This window comes from Zophobas morio, unplaced genomic scaffold (assembly GCF_036711695.1).
Source record: "Zophobas morio isolate AGI-343-1 ecotype UQ-CSIRO unplaced genomic scaffold, CSIRO_AGI_Zmor_V1 ptg000016l, whole genome shotgun sequence".
NCBI classification, from domain to species: Eukaryota; Metazoa; Arthropoda; class Insecta; order Coleoptera; family Tenebrionidae; genus Zophobas; species Zophobas morio.
Genome location: NW_026972121.1, coordinates 6,605,217 through 6,627,876, shown reverse-complemented (window position 1 = coordinate 6,627,876; position 22,660 = coordinate 6,605,217). Strand labels below are relative to the sequence as shown.

Sequence of the window (22,660 nt, the reverse complement as noted above, 5' to 3'; positions counted from 1 at the left end):
CTACAAAAAAAAAAAAAACAGAAGAGGTCTCCAAGATTATTTCAAATTACTAAAAAATATGAAATGGGTGCCCGAAATTCTTTCAAACTACTTCAAAAACAAAACAAGATGTTCCCGAAAATTCTTTCAAACTACTTCAAAAACACAACTAAAGAGGTTCTCGAGATTCTTTCAAACTACTTATTTCAAAAAAAATAAAAGGCTTTGCGAAATTATCTCAAAATACTTCAAAAATAGGAAATGCGTCCCCGAAATTATTTCAAACTACTTTAAAAACAACATCAGGAATTCTCAAAATTCTTTCAAGCTCCTTAAGAAACAAAACACGAAAGGTCCCCGATATCCTTTTAAATTATTTCAAAAACAACACCAGGGATCTCCAAGATTTTTTAAAATTATTTCAAATCCTAAAGATCCTAGAGACCTTGGAAATACTAGAGATTCTACAGGTGTTAGAGATTCTAAAAATTCTAAAGATCAAAAGATTCTAAAGAGTCTAAAGAGTCTAAGGGTCCTAAAGGTCCTAAAGTTCTGTCAAACTCTGTCAAATTCTGTCGAATTATGTCAAATTGTGTCAAGTTTTTTCAAATTCTGTCAAGTTCTTATAAATTGTGTAAGAAATTCTTACAATTTCTTTCACATTTACTCAGATTCTCACCTCTCCCTCACAGAATCTCTCAAATTTCTTCAGATTCCTTCAGATTCCTTCAGATTGCTTCAGATTATTTCAGATTATTTCAAATTTTATAGATTCTTTCAGATTATTTCACATTCTAATAGATTATTTTGGACTCTTTCAGATTCTTCAGAATCTCTCACATTCTTTCAGATTCTTTCAGATTCTTTCAGATTCTTTCGGATTCTTCCAGGTTCTTTCAGATTCTTTTAGATTCTTTTAGATTCTTTCAGATTCTTTCAGATTCTTTCAGATTCTTTCAGATTCTTTCAGATTCTTTCAGATTCTTTCAGATTCTTTCAGATTCTTTCAGATTCTTTCAGATTCTTTCAGATTCTTTCAGATTCTTTCAGATTCTTTCAGATTCTTTCAGATTCTTTCAGATTATTTTAGAATCGTTCAGATTCTTTCAGATTCTTTCAGATTCTTTCAGATTCTTTCAGATTCTTTCAGATTCTTTCAGTGTCTTATAGATTCTTATAGATTCTTTCAGATTCTTTCAAATTCTTTCAGATTCTTTCAAATTCTTTCAGATTCTTTCAATTTTTTTCAAAAATTACGTACTTCCAACAAAAGACCACCAAAGGGTTCAATAGATTCTTTCAAACTACATTCTTCAAAAAGAAAACATAACAGGTCTCCGAGATTATTTCAAATTACTTCAAAAACAAGATCAGGGATCCCTAAGATTTTTTAAAATTATTTCAAATCCTAAAGATCCTAGAGACATTGGAAATCCTAGAAAATCTACAGGTTTTAGAAATTCTAAAGATTCAAAAATTCTAAAGATTCCAAAGATCAAAAGATTTTAAAGAGTCTAAAGGTCCTAAAGTCCTAAAGTTCTGTCAAACTCTGTCATATTCTGTCAAATTTTTTCAAATTCTGTCAAATTCTTATAAATTGTGTAAGAAATTCTTACAGTTTCCTCCACATTTGCTCCAATTCTCACGTCTCTCTCACAGAGTCTCTCAAGTTTCTTCAGATTCCTTCAGATTCCTTCAGATTGCTTCCGATTCTTTCAGATTATTTCCAATTCTAATAGATTCTTTTAACCTCTTTCAAATTCCTTCAAATTCTTTCAGATTCTATCAAATTATTTCAGATTATTTTCGATTCTTTCAGATTCCTTCAGATTCTGTCAGATTTTTCCAGATTCTTTCAATTTTTTTACAAATTACGTACTTCCAACAAAAGGCCACCAGAAGGTTCATGAGATTCTTTCAAACTACATTCTTCAAAAAGAAAACATAAGAGGTCTTCAAAATTCTTTCAAACTACTTCAAAAACAAGATCAGGGATCCCCAAGATTTATTAAAATTATTTCAAATCCTAAAGATCCTACAGACATTGGAAATCCTAGAAATTGTACAGGTTTCAGAGATTCTAAAGATTCTAAAAATTCTAAAAATTCCAAAGATCAAAAGATTCTAAAGAGTCTAAAGGTCCTAAAGGTCCTAAAGTTTTGTCAAACTCTGTCAAATTTTGTCAAATTATGTCAATTTTTTTCAAATTCTGTGAAATTCTTATAAATTGTGTAAGAAATTCTTCCAGTTTCTTCCACATTTGCTCCGATTCTCACGTCTCTCTCACAGAGTCTCTCAAGTTTCTTCAGATTCTTTCAGATTCCTTCAGATTGCTTCAGATTCGTTCAGATTATTTCCAATTCTAATAGATTCTTTTAAACTCTTTCAGATTCATTCAAATTCTTTCAGATTCTCTCAGATTATTTTAGATTCTTTCAGATTATTTTAGAATCGTTCAGATTCTTTCAGATTCTTTCAGATTCTTTCAGATTCTTTCAGATTCTTTCAGATTCTTTCAGATTATTTCAGATTCTTTCAGATTCTTTCAGATTATTTCAGATTCTTTCAGATTCTTTCAGATTCTTTCTAAAGATTCTAAAGATTCTAAAGATTCTAAAGATTCTAAAGATTCTAAAGATTCTAAAGATTCTAAAGATTCTAAAGATTCTAAAGATTCTAAAGATTCTAAAGATTCTAAAGATTCTAAAGATTCTAAAGATTCTAAAGATTCTAAAGATTCTAAAGATTCTAAAGATTCTAAAGATTCTAAAGATTCTAAAGGTTCTAAAGATTCTAAAGATTCTAAAGATTCTAAAGATTCTAAAGATTGTAAAGATTGTAAAGATTGTAAAGATTGTAAAGATTCTAAAGATTCTAAAGATTCTAAAGATTCTAAAGATTCTAAAGATTCTAAAGATTCTAAAGATTCTAAAGATTCTAAAGATTCTAAAGATTCTAAAGATTCTAAAGATTCTAAAGATTCTAAAGATTCTAAAGATTCTAAAGATTCTAAAGATTCTAAAGATTCTAAAGATTCTAAAGATTCCAAAGATCAAGGGATTCTAAAGAGTCCAAAGAGTCTAAAGGTCCTAAAGGTCCTAAAGTTCTGTCAAATTCTGTAAAATTATGTCAAATTTTACTTACTTACTTACTTGCTTTATTGACGGAAAAATATCCTTAAACAACACAAAGAAAAAAATAATAAAATCACATGAGAATGTTACAATATTTTTAAAATAAGATTTGCCTTAACTTAAATTAAATTTTGTCAAATTATGTCAAATTTTTTCAAATTCTATCAAATTCTTATAAATTGTGTATGAAATTCTGACAGTTTCTTTCACATTTGCTCAGATTCTCACGTCTCTCTCACAGAATCTCTCAAATTTCTTCAGATTGCTTCAGACTCTTTAAGATTATTTCAAATTCTAATAAATTCTCTTAGATTCTTTCATATTCTTTCAGATTCTTTCAGAATCTTTCAGATTCTTTCAGAATCTTTCAGACCCTTTCAGATTCTTTCAGATTCTTTCAGATTATTTCAGATTCTTTCAGATTCTTTCAGATTCTCCCAGATTCTTTTTAATTTTTTAACAAATTACGTACTTCCATCAAAATACCACCAGAGGGTTCACGAGATTCTTTCAAACTACATTCTTCAAAAAGACAACATAAGAGGTCTCCGAGATTATTTCAAATTACTTCAAAAACAGAAAATGGGTTTCCGAAATTCTTTCAAACTACTTCAAAAACAAGACACAAGGAATCCCCGAAATTCTTTCAAACTACTTCAAAAACATAACAAATGAGGTTCTCGAGATTCTTTCAAACTACCTACTTCAAAAGAATTCAAGGGGTTCGCGAAATTCTTTCAAATTACGTATTTCCAACAAAAGACCAACGAGATTCTTTCGAACTACATAAAAAAAAAACAGGTGTCGAGATTATTTCAAAATATTTCAAAAACAGGAAAAAGGTCCCAGAAATTCTTTCAAACAACTTCAAAAACAAAACGAGAAATTTCTCAAATTCTTTCAAATTACTTCAAAAACAAGATAAGGGATTCCGGAGGTTCTTTCAAACTATTTCAAAAATAAAAAATGGGTATTCCCAAGATTCTATCAAAGTACTTCAAAAACGAGACACAAAGGTTTCCCGAGAGTCTTTCGAACCACTTGAAAAACCAGATACAAGGGTTCCCCGAGATTCTTTCGAATTACATACTTCAAATATAAAACATAAGGGATCCCCGATATTCTTTCAAACTACTTCAAACACACAACAAAACAGGTCTTTCAAACTATCTGCTTCAAACGAATTCCGAGGGTTCGCGAAATTGTTTAAAACTACGTACTTGCATTAAATGACCTGTAACAATGGGTTCAGGAGACTCTTTCAACTACATACTTCAATAAAACATAAGAGCTCTCCGAAATTATTTCAAATTACTTCAAAAACAGAAACTATGTCCCTGAAATACTTTCAAACTATGTACTTCAAGAACAAAACAAGAGGTTTCCAACATTCTTTCAAATTACTTCAAAAACAAGACCAGGGATTCAAAAGATTCTTTAAATTACTTCAAAAACAAAACAAAAGGCGTCTCCGAGATTCTTTCAAACTATTTTAAAAACAAGGCCAGGGATCTTCAAGATTTTTTCAAGTTACTTCAAAAACAAAACACAAAGGTTCCCAGATATTCTTTCAAATGATTTCAAAAACAAAACCAGGCATCCGCAAAATTCTTTTAAATTACTTCAAGTCCTAAAGATGCCAAACACTCTGGAGATCCTAGAGATTCTAGACATTCTAGAGATTCTAAAAGTTCTAAAGATTCGAAAGAATCCCACAATTTCAAAATTCTAAAGATTCCAAAGTATCCAAAAATTCTAGACGGTCTAAAAGGTATAAAGGTCCTAGAGTTCCAAAAGTTCTGTGAAATTCTGTCAAAATCTGTCAAATTCTGTCAAATTTTGTCAAATTCCGTTAAATTCTTATAAATTGTTTAAGAAATTCTTACAGTTTCTTTCAGATTCGGTCAGATTCTCACGGCTCTCTCACAGAATCTCCCAAATTCTCTTAGATTCTGTCAGAAACTCTCAGAGTCTCTCAGATTTTTTCAGATTTAACTTAAATAACCCAAAAATAGTTACAATTGCTGTTTTTTTATTTTCTTCATAGTCTAGGTTCTATTACCTAGTTCGCACTCTCACTCTAAAGAAGAATATAGTTATAATTAACACCGCCCACCCACCCCATCTCTATTTCACTGATTAAAATTAAGAAAAGGGCGGGTGGGCGGGGTTACCACTTGCTAAGATAACACTGATTTTGGCAAATGATCAACTTGCTGAGAAAATGAGGGCGAGGGGGGTACTAGTACTTGATAAGATAAGACTGATCTTGGCAAATGATTCTATCACATTTTTTTAGATTCTTTCAGATTCTTTCAGATTCTTTCAGATTCTTTCAGATTCCTTCAGATTCTTTCAGATTATTTCCGATTCTTTCATATTCTTTCAGATTCTCTCAGATTCTTTCAGATTTTTTCCGCGATTTAGGTTCCATCCGCCCCTGCTAAATGGAAATAAAAAAGGATATAAAGTTGGAAAACGGACATGGGTAGAAAAGTCAGTAACACATTTTAAAATAGAAGAACGAACTAAGTTGGACCATATGTCATTAGAAGTTACACTCAAATGAGAAATAGAATTACGAGAAGAGAAATAGGAAGTAGTCGAAAAGTTAGATCAGAACGCGGTTTTTAAAGTCGGTTGGGTAAAACAATAACTAGAAGAACTAGGATACTAGTTATTTAAATGGGACAATAATATAGAAATGAATGACCAACGAATAGACGGGGAAGCACAAGAAAGAGAACAATCGATCAATTGGGAGAAGTGGGAGTATAGGAAAGAAAAAACAAGAAGGAGTGAATAAAGAGTAGTAAAGTATGAAGAGAAAATGAGAAAGCCACTTTGTAAACATTGTAATTCTCTCACTCACAACCCCTATCTTTTGATCAAGGGCTAACCCGCCCGGATCAGTTTCCAGTCGTCAATAATTCCGTCCAAATCCCCACAAACGCGTCATAAAAATTTAGCCTGGTGAAAACACAAAAACAACCCCTGAAATTCTCTCCCGGACAAAATCTACAATACTGACCTGCCCCTGCACCAATAAAATACACCAATCTCCCTTCGGACCCGAAATCGACCCCCAGCCTCCAAAAATTTCGAACAATATTAATTCCAGACGCACCTGATAATTTACATCCGGAGCCATTTCGGCCCAAAATTATTGAACGACACTAATGGATTGAGATTTAACCCCGCTTCCGTACAAATTTAAAAACCCAAAAACAATATAAATCGCTTCATTCCGCAACAATTTAGCAATAAATTTCAGCTTGACTGATTCGCATATGTGGTACAAATGTCGCCTTGTTTAAATAAAGCCCGAAACATCCTCTTTAAACATAAAAAATATGAAACGCGGACAAGTACGTAGATCAAATTTGTGACCGCTTTGTTTCGTAATAAACATTCTGTCGTAAGGTGTGCTGAGTGGAGGATATAAATTTCCCCCGGTATTTTAAAACGCACTAAAGCAAACTTTATAGATCCAAATAATAACCGGGGTCGGATGCAGAGAATGGAGTATCGCAGTGGTGTATGGGAGCATCTGGAGAACACACATTGCTTCCGTTGTTGGCAAATTTCACAGAAAATGGTCAAACGGTGGGACGTAAAGCTCGTCCATAAGCTGTTGTCATACTGTATTTTGTAGCAACCCATTCGTGATGTCAGTTCCACTACTACTACTACTCTAGCAAATACGCGAATTTGACGTTTCTGCATTTTACCGCCATTAACCGATGAATGATTCACTTGAATGTTACATAATTTCAGAGGGTGATGAGACGATTTTAAATATTAACGGCTTCAATTAACAAAGCATTTAATACAAAATAGGAGTTAATGTCTCGTCGCTTAGGAAATTAATGACTAATTCAGCATCCATCTGTCAGATTAACTTTGTCAGCTGGCGTTTAATGTAATATTAACGCCGTGGTCCTACTTTTGCCAATTATAGTTTTCTTGTATCAGGCTTGAAATATTTAACAACGTAAAACGTGGAAGGAAGGTCAAATTTACAAGCTACTTGTTTTGTGGTGGACGTTATGTCGTAAAGATGAGTGTAGGTTATAAATTTTCCGGGATATTTTAAAACGCATAAAGGCAAAGTTTATAGATGAAAATAATATTCAGAGTGCGTAGACGCACGTAGAAGCTAGATTGCGGTCACTGCCGTTAATTTTGACAAAAAATCTCGATAAACAATGAAAAAACGTAATGTCACGTTTTAGGTCTGAAATTTGTGACAAAAAATAAATAATCACGACTGGTAATTTTGCATTTCCATTTTAATTTAAATGCCTTCACAGTGCACGTCATCCATTATAAATACGAAATGTTGGGAATTAAATTTAAAATGTGCAACTAAATTCATTTTTCTCGACACTATAAAGCGTTTAAATTTTAACGCTGAAGTCTCAAACGACTTTTAACACAGATTTTGTCTTTTTTTTTCTTAACATGTGTAGTCATCTTTTCGCAACAAGAAACTAAAAACATGTTTAAAATGGTAAATTTGTAAAGGAAAATAACGATTTTGCAATTACGCTCCGCCCCTCGGTCTAACAACGAATGAAAAATTCATCACGATTGAAATCGAGACGGATGGGTGGGGCTTCTCTTTTTTAATTAATAGAGTTAATTCTCTTTGTATAACACGATTACTTAAGAACATATTCCCCATGGTAATTTCTCGTAGAAAAATAAGGATTTTACAATTGAGCTCCGCCCCTCGGATTACGACGAATAAAAAAATCATCAGAATTGAGATGGGGCGGGTGGGCGGGGCTTATATTTTGCTCTTTTTTCTTAATAAACCTAGTCATCTTTTTAAACAAGGAATTTAAAACATGGTTAAAATGGTACACTTTCACAAAATCGATATTTCCTCATACAAAGTTTCCATTTTAAACATGATTTAAGTTTCATGTAGTGAAAAAAGTGTACACATATTAAAAAAAAGAGACCAAATTTAAGCCCGCCCACCCACCCTATGTTAATTGTGATGATCTTTTTCTATTCGCCGTGAACCAAGGGGCTGGAGCTTAACTGCAAAATACTTATTTATTTAAACGAAACTAAAAACATGTTTTTGAATATCGTGTTGTTCAAAGGATACTATGTATATTAAGAAAAAAAAAGCAAATTATAAACCCCGCCCACCCACCCCGTCTAAATTGTGATGATTTTTTTTATTCTTACAAACCTAAAACATGTTTAAAATGGTAAATTCTTGTAGACAAATATGGATCTTCGAATTAAGCACCGCCCCTCGATCTGATAACGAATAAAAATTCATCACAATTGAGAATTGAGACCTGGGCGGGTATGGGTGGGGCCTAATATTTATCTTCATTTTTTTTTTAATATACACAGTATTCTTTGAATAACACGATACTCAAAAACATGTTTCTAATTTCTTGTAGAAAAATAAGGACTCTGCAGTTATGCTCCAGCCCCTTGGTTCATGTTAAGATAAAACTAATTTTGGAAAATCACATACCCTCTCCTCAAATAGAGGGTGGGTGGGCGGGGCTAGTGCTTGTCAAGATAAGATTGAATAATATTAGGAGTAGTCGTTGGAATAAAGAGGTAGTCGGTGGGCGGGGTTAATGCTTGCTTATAAAACTCTTTAAAAAACCTAAACTCAGCTCCGCCCACCTCTTGTCTCCATTTCACTTATTTTATTTACTGTAAAATGTGAATTGAATTCTATTTTAACAAGTGCTAGAATCTAAAATTTAAAACAAAGTAAAAAGGGACCCCTCCCACCCACCCTTATTCCGTTTTCAACATTCCTTCTCATTGCCTCTGAAGAAAGAATTTACCAGTTTTCAATTTAATTTCTCAGTTTTTGGATTTTTCAATTTTTCGATTTGCAATTTTTCAATTTTTCATTTTTCAAATTTTCAGTTTTTCGATTTTCCAATTTCTGGATGTTTCAGTTTTCAGATTTTGCAGTTTTTCTATTTGCAATTTCTCGACTTTTCAATTTTTAATTTTTTAAATTTTTCGTTTCTTCAATTTTTCGATTTGCAAGTTTTCATCTTTTTTTAAAGTTTCTTCATTTTTTAGAAATGCGACTCTATTTTCTTAGAGGGTATGTGATTTGCCAAATTTAGTTTTATCTTAGCATGTTCTAGGCCCGCCCGCCCGCTATCTATCTTCTTAAAGGCTGTATTATCTGCCAAAATCAGTCGTATCTTAGGAAGAATACTAGCCCCGCCCACCCACCCTCTATTTTCTTAAAGGGTACATGAGCTGCTAAAGTGAGTCTTATCTTAGCAAGTACTGACAAAAAAAAATGGAAATCGAAAAGAAGTGAGAAAACGAAGCATTGAAAAAACAAAAGAAATTAAAAACTGAAACATCCAAAAATTGGAAAATCGAAAACTGAAAAATCAAAAATGGTTCGAGTTTTCATTTTTTAATATTTCAGTTTTTCTGAAGACTAATTTTAACAAATCACATATCCTCTAAGAAAATAGAGGGTGGGTGGGCGGGGCTAGTACTTGCCAAGTTAAGACTGAATAATGTTAAGAGTAGTCACTGGAATAAAGAGGGGGTCGGTGGGCGGAGCTACTGCTTGTTTATAAAACTCTTTAGAAAAAACTAAACTCAGCTCCGCCCACCTCTTGTCTCCATTTCACTGACTTATTTTAATTACTGTAAAATGTGAATTGAATTCGATTTTAACGAGCAATAGAATCTGATTTAAAACAAAGTAAAAGGAAGCCCCTCCCACCCATCCTTATTCCGTTTTCATCATTCATTCTTATTGGCTCTGAAGAAAGAATTTCTCCAGTTTTCAATTTTTATTTTCTCACTTTTTGGATTTTTAAATTTTTCAGTTCGGTTTTCCAATTTTTGGATGTGTCAGTTTTCAGATTTTGCAATTTTTCTATTTGCAATTTCTCGACTTTTCAATTTTTAATTTTTAAAATTCTTCGTTCCTTCAATTTTTCGATTTCCAATTTTTCAACTTTTAAATTTGTTTGTTAGTACTTGCTCAGATAAAACTGATTTTAGCAAATCACATACCATCTAGGAGAACAGAGGGTGGGCTATATTTCTCTTTTTTCTTCTGAATATGTGTAGTCTTATTTCGACAACAAGAAGCTTAAAACATGTCTAAAATCGTAAATTTTGGTAGGAAAGTATCGATTTTGAAATTACGCTCCCCCCTCGATCTGTCAACGAATGGAAAATTCATCTCAATTGAGGTTGGGATGAATATGGGTGGGACTTAATTTTTGGTTAATTTTTTTCTTAATATAAACAGTATTCTTTCAACAACACGATACTCAAGAACATGTTTTTTATTTCTTGTACGGAAATAAGGATTTTGCAATTAATCTCCGCCCCCTTGGCTCACGACGAATAAAAAAATCATCAGAATTGAGATAGGGCGGGTGGGCGGGGCTTATATTTCGCTTTTGTTTCTTAACATGTGTAGCCATCCTTTCGAAATAAGAAACTTAAAACATGTTTAAAATGGTAAATATGTATAGGGAAATATCGATTTTGCAATTACGCTCCGCCTCTCGGTCTGACAACGAATGAAAAATTCGTCACGATTGAAATCGAGACGGATGGGTGGGACTTCTCTTTTGGATTTATTTTTTAATTAACACATTTAATTTTCTTTGTATAACACGATTGCTTAAGAACATATTCCCCATGGTGATTTTTCGTAGAAAAATAAGGATTTTACAATTGAGCTCCGCCCCTCGGATTACGACGAATAAAAAAAATCATCAGAATTGAGATAGGGCGGGTGGGCGGCGCTTATATTTTGCTCTTTTTTCTTAATAAACGTAGTCATCTTTTTGAACAAGAAATTTAAAACATGGTTAAAATGGTACACTTTTACAAAATCGCTATTTCCTCATACAAAGTTTCCATTTTAAACATGATTTAAGTTTCATGTGATGAAAAATGTGTATACATATTAAAACAAAAAGACCAAACGTAAGCCCGCCCACCCACCCTATTTTAATTCTGATGATCTTTTTTTATTCGCCGTGAACCAAGAGGCTGGAGGTTAACTGCAAAATACTTATTTCTTTAAACGAAACTAAAAGTATGTTTTTGAATATCGTGTTGTTCAAATAATACTATGTATATTAAGAAAAAAAGGCAAAATATAAACCCCACCCACCCACCTCATCCCCATTGTGATGATCTTTTTTATTCTTACAAAGCCAAAACATGTTTAAAATGGTAAATTCTTGTAGACAAATATGGATCTTCGAATTAAGCACCGCCCCTCGATCTGACAACGAATAAAAATTCATCACAATTGAGAATTGAGATCAGGGTGGGTATGGGTGGGGCCTAATATTTATCTTCATTTTTTTTTAATATACACAGTATTCTTTGAATAACACGAAACTTAAAACATGTCTAAAATCTTAAATTTTTGTAGGAAAGTATAGATTTTACAATAGGCTCCCCCCTCTCGGTCTGTCAACGAATGAAAAGTTCATCACAATTGAGCTTGGGATGGATATGGGTGGGACTTAATTTTTGGTTAATTTTTTTCTTAATGTACACAGTATTTTTTCAACAACACGATACTCAAGAACATGTTTTTTATTTCTTGTACGGAAATAAGGGTTTTGCAATTAATCTCCGCCCCCTTGGCTCACGACGAATAAAAAAATCATCAGAATTGAGATAGGGCGGGTGGGCGGGGCTTATATTTTGCTCTTTTTTCTTAATAAACGTAGTCATCTTTTTGAAAAAGAAATTTAAAACATGGTTAAAATGGTACACTTTTACAAAATCGATATTTCCTCATACAAAGTTTCCATTTTAAACAAGATTTAAGTTGCATGTGGTGAAAAAAGTGTACACATATTGTGACAAAAAGACCAAATGTAAGCCCGCCCACCCACCCTATCTTAATTGTGATGACCTTTTTTTATTCGCCTTGAACCAAAGGGCTGGAACTTAACTGCAAAATACTTATTTCTTTAAACGAAACTAAAAACACGTTTTTGAGTATCGTGTTGTTCAAAGGATACTATGTATATCAAGAAAAAAAGGGCAAAATATAAACCCCACCCACACACCCCATCTCAATTCTGATGATTTTTTTTATTCTTACAAACCTAAAACATGTTTAAAATGGTAAATTCTTGTAGACAAATATGGAACTCCGAATTAAGCACCGCCCCTCGATCTAACAACTAAAGAAAAATTCATCACAATTGAGAATTGAGATCAGGGCGGGTATGGGTGGAGCCTAATATTTATCTTCATTTTTTTTTTAATATACACAGTATTCTTTGAATAACACGATACTCAAAAACATGTTTCTAATTTCTTGTAGGAAAATAAGGATTCTGCAGTTATGCTCCAGCCCCTTGGTTCATGTTAAGATAAAACTAATTTTGGCAAATCACATACCCTCTCGGCAAATAGAGGGTGGGTGGGAGGGGCTAGTACTTGTCAAGATAAGATTGAATAATATTAAGAGTAGTCGTCGGAATAAAGAGGTAGTCGGTGGGCGGGGTTAATGCTTGCTTATAAAACTCTTTAGAAAAACCTAAACTCAGCTCCGCCCACTTCTTGTCTCCATTTCACTGACTTATTTTATTTACTGTAAAATGTAAATTGAATTCTATTTTAAATATATAAAATAAGTCAGTGAAATGGAGACAAAGTGCTAGAATCTAAGATTTAAAACAAAGTAAAAAGGGACCCCTCCCACCCTTCCTTATTCCGTTTTCAACATTCCTTCTCATTGGCTCTGAACAAAGAATTTACCAGTTTTCAATTTTTAATTTCTCAGTTTTTGGATTTTTCAATTTTTCGATTTGCAATTTTTCAATTTTTTATTTTTAAAATGTTCAGTTTTTCGATTTTCCAATTTTTGGATGTTTCAGTTATCAGATTTTGGAGCTTTTCTATTTGCACTTTCTCGACTTTTCAATTTTTAATTTTTTTAATTTTTCGTTTCTTCAATTTTTTGATTTGCAAGTTTTCATCTGTTTTTTGTTTTCTCATTTCTTAGAAATGCGACTCTATTTACTTAGAGGGTATGTGATTTGCCAAAATCAGTTTTATCTTAACAAGTACTAGCCCCGCCCACCCACCCTATATTTTCTTAAAGGGTACATTATCTGCAAAAGTCAGTCTTATCTTGGCAAGTACTGACAAAAAAAAAATTGAAAATCGAAAAGAAGTGAAAAAACGAAACATTGAAAGAACCAAAAGAAATTAAAAATTGAAAACTATAGAAATTGCAAATAGTAAAATTGCTAAATCTAAAAACTGAAACATCCAAAAATTGGAAAATCGAAAACTGAAAAATCAAAAATGTTTCGAGTTTTCATTTTTTAATTTTCCAAGTTTTTCTGAAGACTAATTTTAGCAAATCACATATCCTCTAAGAAAATAGAAGGTGGGTGGGCGGGGCTAGTACTTGTCAAGATAAGATTGAATAATATTAAGAGTAGTCGTTGGAATAAAGAGGCAGTCGGTGGGCGGAGTTAATCCTTGCGTATAAAACTCTTTAGAAAAACCTAAACTCAGCTCCGCCCACCTCTTGTCTCCACCCTCTATTTTCTTAAAGGGTACGTTATCTGCTAAAGTGAGTCTTATCTTAGCAAGTACTGACAAAAAAATTGGAAATCGAAAAGAAGTGAAAAAACGAAACATTGAAAGAACCAAAAGAAATTAAAAACTGAAACATCCAAAAATTGGAAAATCGAAAACTGGAAAATCAAAAATGGTTCGAGTTTTCATTTTTTAATTTTCCAATTTTTCTGAAGACTAATTTTAGCAAATCACATATCCTCTAATAAAATAGAGGGTGGGTGGGCGGGGCTAATACTTGTCAAGATAAGGCTGAATGATATTAAGAGTAGTCACTGGAATAAAGAGGGGGTCGGTGGGCGGGGCTACTGCTTGTTTATAAAACTCTTTAGAAAAAACTAAACTCAGCTCCGCCCACCTCTTGTCTCCATTTCACTGACTTATTTTAATTACTGTAAAATGTGAATTGAATTCGATTAACAAGCGATAGAATCTGATTTAAAACAAAGTAAAAAGAAGCCCCTCCCACCCATCCTTATTCCGTTTTCATCATTCATTCTTATTGGCTCTGAAGAAAGAATTTCTCCAGTTTTCAATTTTTATTTTCTCTCTTTTTGGATTTTTCAATTTTTCGATTTGCAATTTTTCAATTTTTCATTTTTCATTTTTTCAGTTTTTTGATTTTCCAATTTTTGGATGTTTCAGTTATCAGATTTTGCAAATTTTCTATTTGCAATTAAGCACCGCCCCTCGATCTGACAACGAATGAAAAATTCATCACAATTGAGAATTGAGATCGAGGCGGGTATGGGTGGGGCCTAATATTTGTCTTTATTTTTGTCTTAATATACATAGTATTCTTTGAATAACACGATACTCAAAAACATGTTTCTAATATCTTGTAGAAAAATAAGGATTCTGCAGTTAAGCTCCGCCCCCTTGGCTCACGACGATTAAAAAAAAATCATCACAAATGAGATAGGGCGGGTGGGCGGGGCTTATATTTCGCTTCGTTTTCTTAACATGTGTAATCATCTTTCCGCAACAAGAAACTTAAAATATGTTTAAAATGGCAAATTTGTAAAGGAAAATATCGATTTTGAAATTACGCTCCGCCCCCCGGCCTATCAACGAATGAAAAATTCATCCCGAGTGAGATCGAAATGGATGGGTGGGGCTTCTCCTTTGGTTTTCTTTTTTAATTAATACATTTAGTTTCCTTTGTATAACACGATTTCTTAAGAACACATTTCACACGGCAATTTCTCGTAGAAAAACAAGGATTTTACAATTAAGCACCGCCCCTCGGCTTACGACGAATAAAAAAAATCGTCAGAATTGAGATAGGACGGGTGAGCGGGGCTTATATTTTGCTTTTTTTTCTTAATATAGGTAGCCATCTTTTCCCACAAAAAATTTAAAACATGCTTAAAATGATAAATCACTTCATACAAATTTTCCATTTTAAACATGTTTTAAGTTTCATATTGTGAAAAAAGTGCACACATATTAAAACAAAAAGACAAAATGTAAGCCCGCCCACCCGCCCTATCTCAATTGCGAAGATCTTTTTTTATTCGCTTTGAATTAAGGGGGTGGAGCTTAACTGCAAATACATATTTCTTTAAAAGGAATTAAAAACATGTATTTGTGTATCGTGTTATTCAAAGAATTCTATGTATATTAAGAAAAAAAGGCAAAATATACAGCCCGCCCACCCACCCCGTCTCAATTGTGGTGATTTTTTTTATTCTTACAGACTTAAAACATGCTAAATTTGTGTAAGGAAATATGGATTTTGGATTTAATTTTTTCTTAATGTACAGAGTATTCTTTGAATAACACGATACTCAAAAATATGTCTTACATAGTAATTTCTTCTAGAGAAATAATAAATACTTTGCAATTAAATTCCGCTGCTTTGACTCTCGACGACTAAAAAAAATCATCAGAATTGAGATAGGGCGGGTGGGCGGGGCTTATATTTTGCCGTCTTTTCAGAACAAGAAACTTAAAACATGTTTAAAATGGTAAATTCTTGTAAACAAATATGGATCTTGCAATTAAGCCCCACTCCTTAATCTCACAGCGAATGAAAAACTCGTCACAATTGAGAATTGAGATCGGGTTTATTTTTGTCTTAATATGGCATAGTATTCTTTGAACAACACGATCCTCAAAAACATGTTTCTAATTTCTCGTAGAGAAATAAGTATTTTGCTGTTAAGCTCCGCCCTCTTGGCTCACGCCGAATACAAAAAATCATCACAATTGAGATAGGGTGGGTGGGCGGGGCTACATTTTCCCTGTTTTTTAAGATGTGTACACTTATTTCGACAACAAGAAACTTAAAACATATCTAAGATGTCCACTTTTCTTCTACAACCCTTTTAAATAGGTAACGTCAGCGGTAGCAGCAAATGCAACGGGAACTTCAACGTCAACAGCAAGTTTATTATTCCCTCATTCATAAATAATGTTTTCATTTTTTATGCAAATTTGGGCAAAAAAAAATGTCTTCTACTTATATCGTATTAAATATTCTGTCGTAAAAGCTGAGTGAAGACATAAATTTCCTCGAATGTTTTAAAGCTCATGGAAGCAAACTTTATAGAGGCCAATAATAACTGAAGTCGGATACAGAAATGGCATATAGCAATAATGCATACCATCTGAAAACATATTACTTTCGTTGTCTTTAAACATCACAAAATTTGCCGTCTTGTCAACATTTCTCTTATACTAAGAGTTGGTTAAAACTTAAAACATAAATTATTCTGTTGCACAATTGTACAACAACGTTCTTGCAGAACAATTTTACTTAATGTTGGAAGTTGCGCATAAAATATACAGAGTGAAATCACTGCGAAAACAAAAAATCGTCGGGCTTTAATCTCGTGTGGGTGTAGAAAGCTGCAGCAATTTATTCCAGAAATTTACTTCCGGGTTGCGTTTCCTTGTTTGGTAATAGTTGCAAAATAGTAATTCAGTGCATTGGAGGAAGTGGGCACCGCTAATAAACTGTCGCTTGTAAAGCACCAACCACATCGGTTAACCTCTAATTCCAACCCAGCAAAATTTCAGCTCTTAATGAAACATTTCGCTGAACTCTTTATTATCTCAACAAAGTGAACTTAAGGACCGCACACATAATTAATTGTTAATAAATAATTTGGCTCCGTGTTTAATTGCCGGCAAGTTAATAACGAAACATTTTTGAAAAAAATTATAAACAAAGTATACATTTCATCTACCTAATTAACTACGGCCGGGGGCGCAACATTTCGGAATAAAATTAGGGAACATTGCTAATGGATCGCAATTTCCCTGTTACAATTTAAAACAACAACATTAATGTATTTTTATTTTTAAATTAGCGAGCGATTCGTTTCATAATGAAGCAGAAACACATCAGCAAAAAACGTGTTTTATTTTTATTGAATTTGTGCTATGTAATATGAAAACGTCAAAACAAAATTTGTTTGTAAATTTAACAGACAGATGTTTATTAAAATATTGAAATATTCGAAACACAAACATACAAATTGTCGTCTACGTGTTTTGTATCGAACATTATGTCGCTGAAGATAAAAATGGGTAAAAATTTTCTGCGACATTTTAAACCGCTTGGAACTTTATAGAGCCAAATAATAACCCAGGTCGGATGCAAAAATGGAACGCTGGACAGATTAGAGAACACATTGCTTTTATTGTCGATAAAAACATAGCCGACATTTATCAGTTGTCACTTTTAAAAAGCAACCAGTAATACACTTAGCCGGTATTTCAACAAGACAGTTTCGCATAAACCGTACTAACTGCGAAGTCTGGATAATTAAATATGGAATGAATAGTCAATGTAAATCCACTTTGCTTCAAAGTTTGTCCCGACATTTTAAAGCATTTAACCTTTAACACTCAAGAACACTCTGAAATGTCTTTCTACACAAAAAGACAACGAGAATGTCACGACTTTAATCTAGCGAGGGTGCTGAATTGCACCTTATATGCAAAAGTTAATTGCTTTCAGTAAACTTAGTACTAATTATTACAAAATGGTTAACCTCCACAAGTCCACAATCAACAAACAATAAATCCCAAATCGTGTCTCTCATATTTTATTAAACCGCGTTCATCCACCTCCAATCACATTTACCTCACCGCGGAATTCTAATGACACCACCTACATATAATTTTTTTTCTACAAAAATCAGAATCTGGCGCCACTACGAAATTAGCGACATTATGTGAACAATGCGGTCTGAAACACTTACAATGTGAATCAAATTATTCACACAAGTGTGGTAATCCTCGAGTAAACACAGAGATTTGTACGTGTTTACACGTAAAAACGTACACCTCGAACACTGGGACAGTGATCGAGCTCGCGTTCACCGGCAAACTGAAGTAGGCGTCGCGACGCTCTCACTTGTGGTCGAAACCCATCTAACTCATAAACGGGCGCACGCTCGACCTCCTAGAAGACAAACAAATGTTTTCGTCGTGCGTCTAAATAGACGAAAGTCCCATAATTGGGATTTGCTACCTTGACTGGGATCGAGTGAGGGGTGTTACGTGCTGGTACGTGGCGAAGTGGCGACTTGTGGTAGTTTATTTGGACGAAAATCTACGTGCTATCCCGGCGCATCCACCATACTCCACTTGTGTCGTTTTAAACTATACTGGAACTACAGTTGAACTTGAAAATTACTTGTTTCATTCATGGCTTTATCTGTATATAGAAAAACGTAGATCTGTTGGTGTGAATAATTAAAGCAGATGGATTAAATTAACATTTTCCACTTTAACGAGAAACGAACGTGTTTTAAACTGGTAATTTTATTCGCCCTTTATTTTTCTATAATTAATGCTTCTAGAGGGAAATTTATTTTAAACTAAAAAAAGTCGTTTGAAAGTTTGTTTATTATTTTACTCTCTGTCCAATTTTGGTAGATATTTTTATTCAACAAGGTGCAATTTTCGAACCCTTGCTATTCACTTTATATCTAAACGACACGAAATATTTCAAAATTTAACGACAACTAGGTCGCAGGAACACATGCTCGTGCTCCAAACGCGCCGGAAATTTCCTCGGAATAAGAAATAATTTCGTTCAGACATAAGCATACCGAATTATTTCAGCTTCTCTTAGTATCCTTGCCATCACTGTATTATCCTCTGATGAAACTTTCTCAACGACAATAAACTTTTACGAGACTGACGGCAATTCTGATTTTTATTTCGCTGTTTGTTTCGAACGAAACTACATAATCTGGACGTGATAGCCACAATAACAAATTATAAAAATAAGCGCTAACTGTACTTGTAATTTTTTCGACGGACTGTTTACCAGCAAGCTCACACATGCGGAAATTTTCCGGAGAGCAATATGTTAAGTGGGGAAAAATTCAGTTGGTGCCCGGAAAGTAAATGAATTCAATTTCATCGTAATTTAACGCATTAAAATTCCGGCAGAAGTGAAGATTTTTTTAGATTAATAAAGTGTACCGAAAAAACTTGCGTACTCTGATCCACCCGCTTGGAGTTGGAGTTGTAGCGCTATCCAATTACTCTCAACAAAATTAATTTTGGACAGACAATCAGAATTTGAACACACTTGTTCGGGCGTAAAGGAACCCAATTCCCTTTAATCCGTTTGAAATAAAAGGACGAAGAATACTATAGATTCTACGAGTTTTATTATAACAGCTTAATTAAGCTTTCGTTTTCTAAATGAAATAATTTTAGACGACGTTATCAATTTTTTGGAACACAAAAAATTACTATAGTAGATTAAATCAAATGAATGCGTGGTTGCATAACTCCCAGTTATATTAAATTTAGTGACTTGCACGCCACCTATGAGAAACACACCGAACCGCAGATTGACAGGTACAGTGTCCTGCGATGTCACCAAAAAAATCGAGCCCCCACAAGAAGTTCCCCATTTACGTAAATATTTAACCCATAGAGACAAGCACACAACATAAACCAACCGAAAAAATGCCTCAAATCAGTCTTCCAGTAATCACATGTGCGTCTTTCATACATCGCACCTAAAAGTATGTCATTCTTATTTTAGTCGACAGTTAAATTTTTTGTGTGCAATTTTTTTTCAGAACAACGTAATCCAAGTGCAATGTCGCTCCCTTCGATCACCAATTTGACCCTAATGCAATCCTTCTTTGGTTTTTTTCTCAAAACTGAAGTCACGTTTATACCGGGGCTTTTGGATAAGTATATAGGAAATTACTACAATAATACTCTATGTAATGGAGCCACTTGGATGTTTCTGGGGTGGTTTCTTCTGCACGCCATTTTCGACTCAGTGCTCAACGTATGTGTCCGCATAAATAGTGATTTTATTAAACTAAGTTGTTCCAGGGTTTGCTTCGAAAAATGAAGTGTCAAAAGTACGTCCGTACTCGCCTACAAAAGTCCCTGTGGTACCTAGGTTTTTACGTAACGGCCTGTATTTACTGTCTCGCGACGTTGTTCCGAAACCAGCTGCAAATAATCAAAATGAAGGAACCCTTCGATAGTACAAATTTACCTTCTGGTCATTTAATTTTAGGATTTATTATGATGTTGACGTTTTATTTACACAGCGCCTTCTGGGAGGGGGTTAAGTACGAAGACGCGACGCTCTTTTTGAGTTACTTAAGTTTGTTTTTATTTTTGTGTTTTTCGTATTTCTTCAGGTAAATGTGTGTTGTTGTGGGGTTTAAATTCAACCATGCTTTCTAGATTTGTGGAAGGAAGCTTTAGGTTGAATATCGTGATTTGTGTGACTCATATTATGCTAGAGTTGACACGTTGCACGGCCTTATTGGAGCGGAGTAAAAGCAGAGATCGTGTGATTGGCGGAAATTTCGCGCTCAGTATTTTGGTTTTGTAAGCAACAATATCCCGATTTCTCGGTATTATTATTAAAATTCGTGTTAATTGTAGTGTGGTTAACTACGCAATCGTGATTCCGGTGCTCTTCGGCTATCCATTAATCAAAGGAAACTCGACGTCCGTCGCCATCTTGCTTTCAGTTTTACTCGTGTGGCTACTTTTCGAAACCTACTCATCTGTACGTTCCACCCACTTTTTTCCCATTGTCTCACACTTCTCTTCAAGGTTTGCTTCAAAGCTTTGTGTCACTGGATGAACCACACCGCTTCCGAACAATGCGGCAAAGACATCTTCGAGTGCTCGCTTTTCCCGCCGAGGAGTGACGCAACCTATACTTTCTTACGTCTACAAAAAGAAATGAAAGAAAGACAAGAGAAGTAATGTTGTTGTTATTTTTACGCTTTAATGAACTTTGGCTTTGTAGGGGTATGGCGGCTAAAAGACCAAAGAATAGAAATATGGTGTTTCAGACTTTGAAATGTGCGTTATCACTTTTGTGGGGTTTATTTTTCTGAAGTGGAGTTTCAGGTATGGTGGCGATGAAGAGGAAGATTAAGGAACGGCGGAAAAGTATCGATGAAACGAAACAGTCGCTGAATGACGAAAATAGGGAGAAAGACGAAAACGGGATTATGTTTGAAACGTATGACGATGTAGATTCTCAAATTGTGGATGGTAAAATCGCTTTTAATATTAACGGGAAGAGTAAGCAGGAGTGAGTGTGGGACCGGCCTCGATGAGTTTTTTGTGTTCAATAAATGCCAAGCTGCTTTTTTGTTTGAATTTATCCTTCCTGTCTTAGTATTGAGATCGACTATCGAGTGGTTGCGAATTTAGCTGTTAGGCAACACATATTACAGGGGTGAGGTAATATCACAGAAGCATATTTTTGTTGATGACGTAATGATTTCTTGTTCTGAAACAAGTGTAATTGTTGTCGTCGAATTACTAACGGAAACGGTTTTAGTACAGGTTTATTTACAATACCAACTACAAAAATGATAACAAGGCCCAAGGTTGTATGTGTATGTCCACGTGGAGGTCTTGAAGAGAGGAGGACGTCTGTACACGGTGAGTGGTCGGAGAAGAAGAGAGTCTGTTTTACGTTTCCACCGTGGCGTTTCCTCTTTGGGCTTGCGTGGTGACTGCCAATCCGGTGGCTGCATTATGTATGTATAACTGGTTGCCTACTTCCAGGCGGCCACAGTAGTCCCCTCCCAGTGACTACGTTTCGTAGTCGCGGAATTTCACTGGTGGCCTGGCTGTTCTTCCTGACCTTGTAGTGGTGCTCGTCGACGCAGGTGTTGTCGGGACCTGTTGCGTTGGGGGCTGTACATGAGGCGGAGTGCAGGACTCTGCCGATATGAAAGCCGGTTTTACTCGGTCCAGGCTCACTGTGGTTTCTCTTCCATTCTTGCTTATCACTATCACCTTGTCTGTACGTCGTAATACGTGGTGTGGTCCGGTGTATGGTGGTTGTAGTGGCTTCCTGACTGAGTCATCTCTGAGGAAGATGTGGGAACAGTCAGACAGCTCTGGGTGGACAAAAGTCTTGTGGTGGCCATGGTGGGTTGCTGGTCTTGGTCGGACGTTGCGCATGTGGAGCCTCAACTTGTCGACGAAATTGCTGGGGTCGACTTCTGGCTCGTCGTTTGCGAAGAAAAATTCCCCCGGGATTCGTAGTTGCGTGCCGTAAGTCAGCTCGGCTGGGGAACACTGAAGGTCGTCCTTGATTGTTGTCCTTAAACCTAACAGCACCGTAGGGAGGATGTCGTACCAGTCACTGGTCTCGTGGCACATGATGGCGGCTTTGATCGTTCTGTGCCACCTCTCGATCATCCCGTTGCACTGTGGTCGGTATGGCGTGGTTCGGCAACGTTTAGTGCCCAAAAGGTCTGTGAGGGCAGACATCAGTGTGGCCTCGAACTGCCGGCCTTGGTCAGTTGTAATACGGTGGGGGCAACCAAACCGCGCAACCCAGGTTGCGTAAAAGGTTTTCGCCACCGTCTCCGCCGTCATGTCCGTCATGGGAATTACTTCTGGCCATCGGGTGAACCTGTCTGTCATCGTGAGGCAGTACCGGTGTCCCTGTGATGGTG

At 34.9% G+C, this 22,660-nt stretch overlaps 2 protein-coding genes across 4 annotated transcripts in view; one reads left to right on the top strand and one right to left on the bottom strand.

Annotated features, from left to right (window-relative positions):
• Sol1 overlaps positions 1–18,044 on the bottom strand; it is a 272,924-nt gene extending 254,880 nt beyond the window's left edge. For both annotated transcript variants that reach the window (XM_064056934.1, XM_064056935.1), the window contains exon 1: positions 17,936–18,044. The gene's annotated coding sequence lies outside the window, so the exon portion shown is untranslated. The remainder of the gene's footprint in view (positions 1–17,935) is intronic.
• Positions 18,045–19,539: 1,495 nt separating this feature from the next.
• Positions 19,540–22,660, top strand: part of LOC135129687 (uncharacterized) — a 284,314-nt gene continuing 281,193 nt past the window's right edge. The window contains exons 1-8 of one of the 2 annotated variants that reach the window (XM_064056933.1): positions 19,540–19,723; positions 19,781–19,998; positions 20,046–20,362; positions 20,409–20,555; positions 20,613–20,739; positions 20,787–20,938; positions 20,986–21,041; positions 21,090–21,280. In XM_064056933.1, the coding sequence (XP_063913003.1) occupies positions 19,801–19,998; positions 20,046–20,362; positions 20,409–20,555; positions 20,613–20,739; positions 20,787–20,938; positions 20,986–21,041; positions 21,090–21,280 (1,188 nt within the window). In that variant the 5' untranslated portion in view covers positions 19,540–19,723; positions 19,781–19,800. Of the gene's footprint in view, positions 19,724–19,780; positions 19,999–20,045; positions 20,363–20,408; positions 20,556–20,612; positions 20,740–20,786; positions 20,939–20,985; positions 21,042–21,089; positions 21,335–22,660 lie in introns of those variants that run through there. The other variant, XM_064056932.1, reaches the window with a different exon arrangement.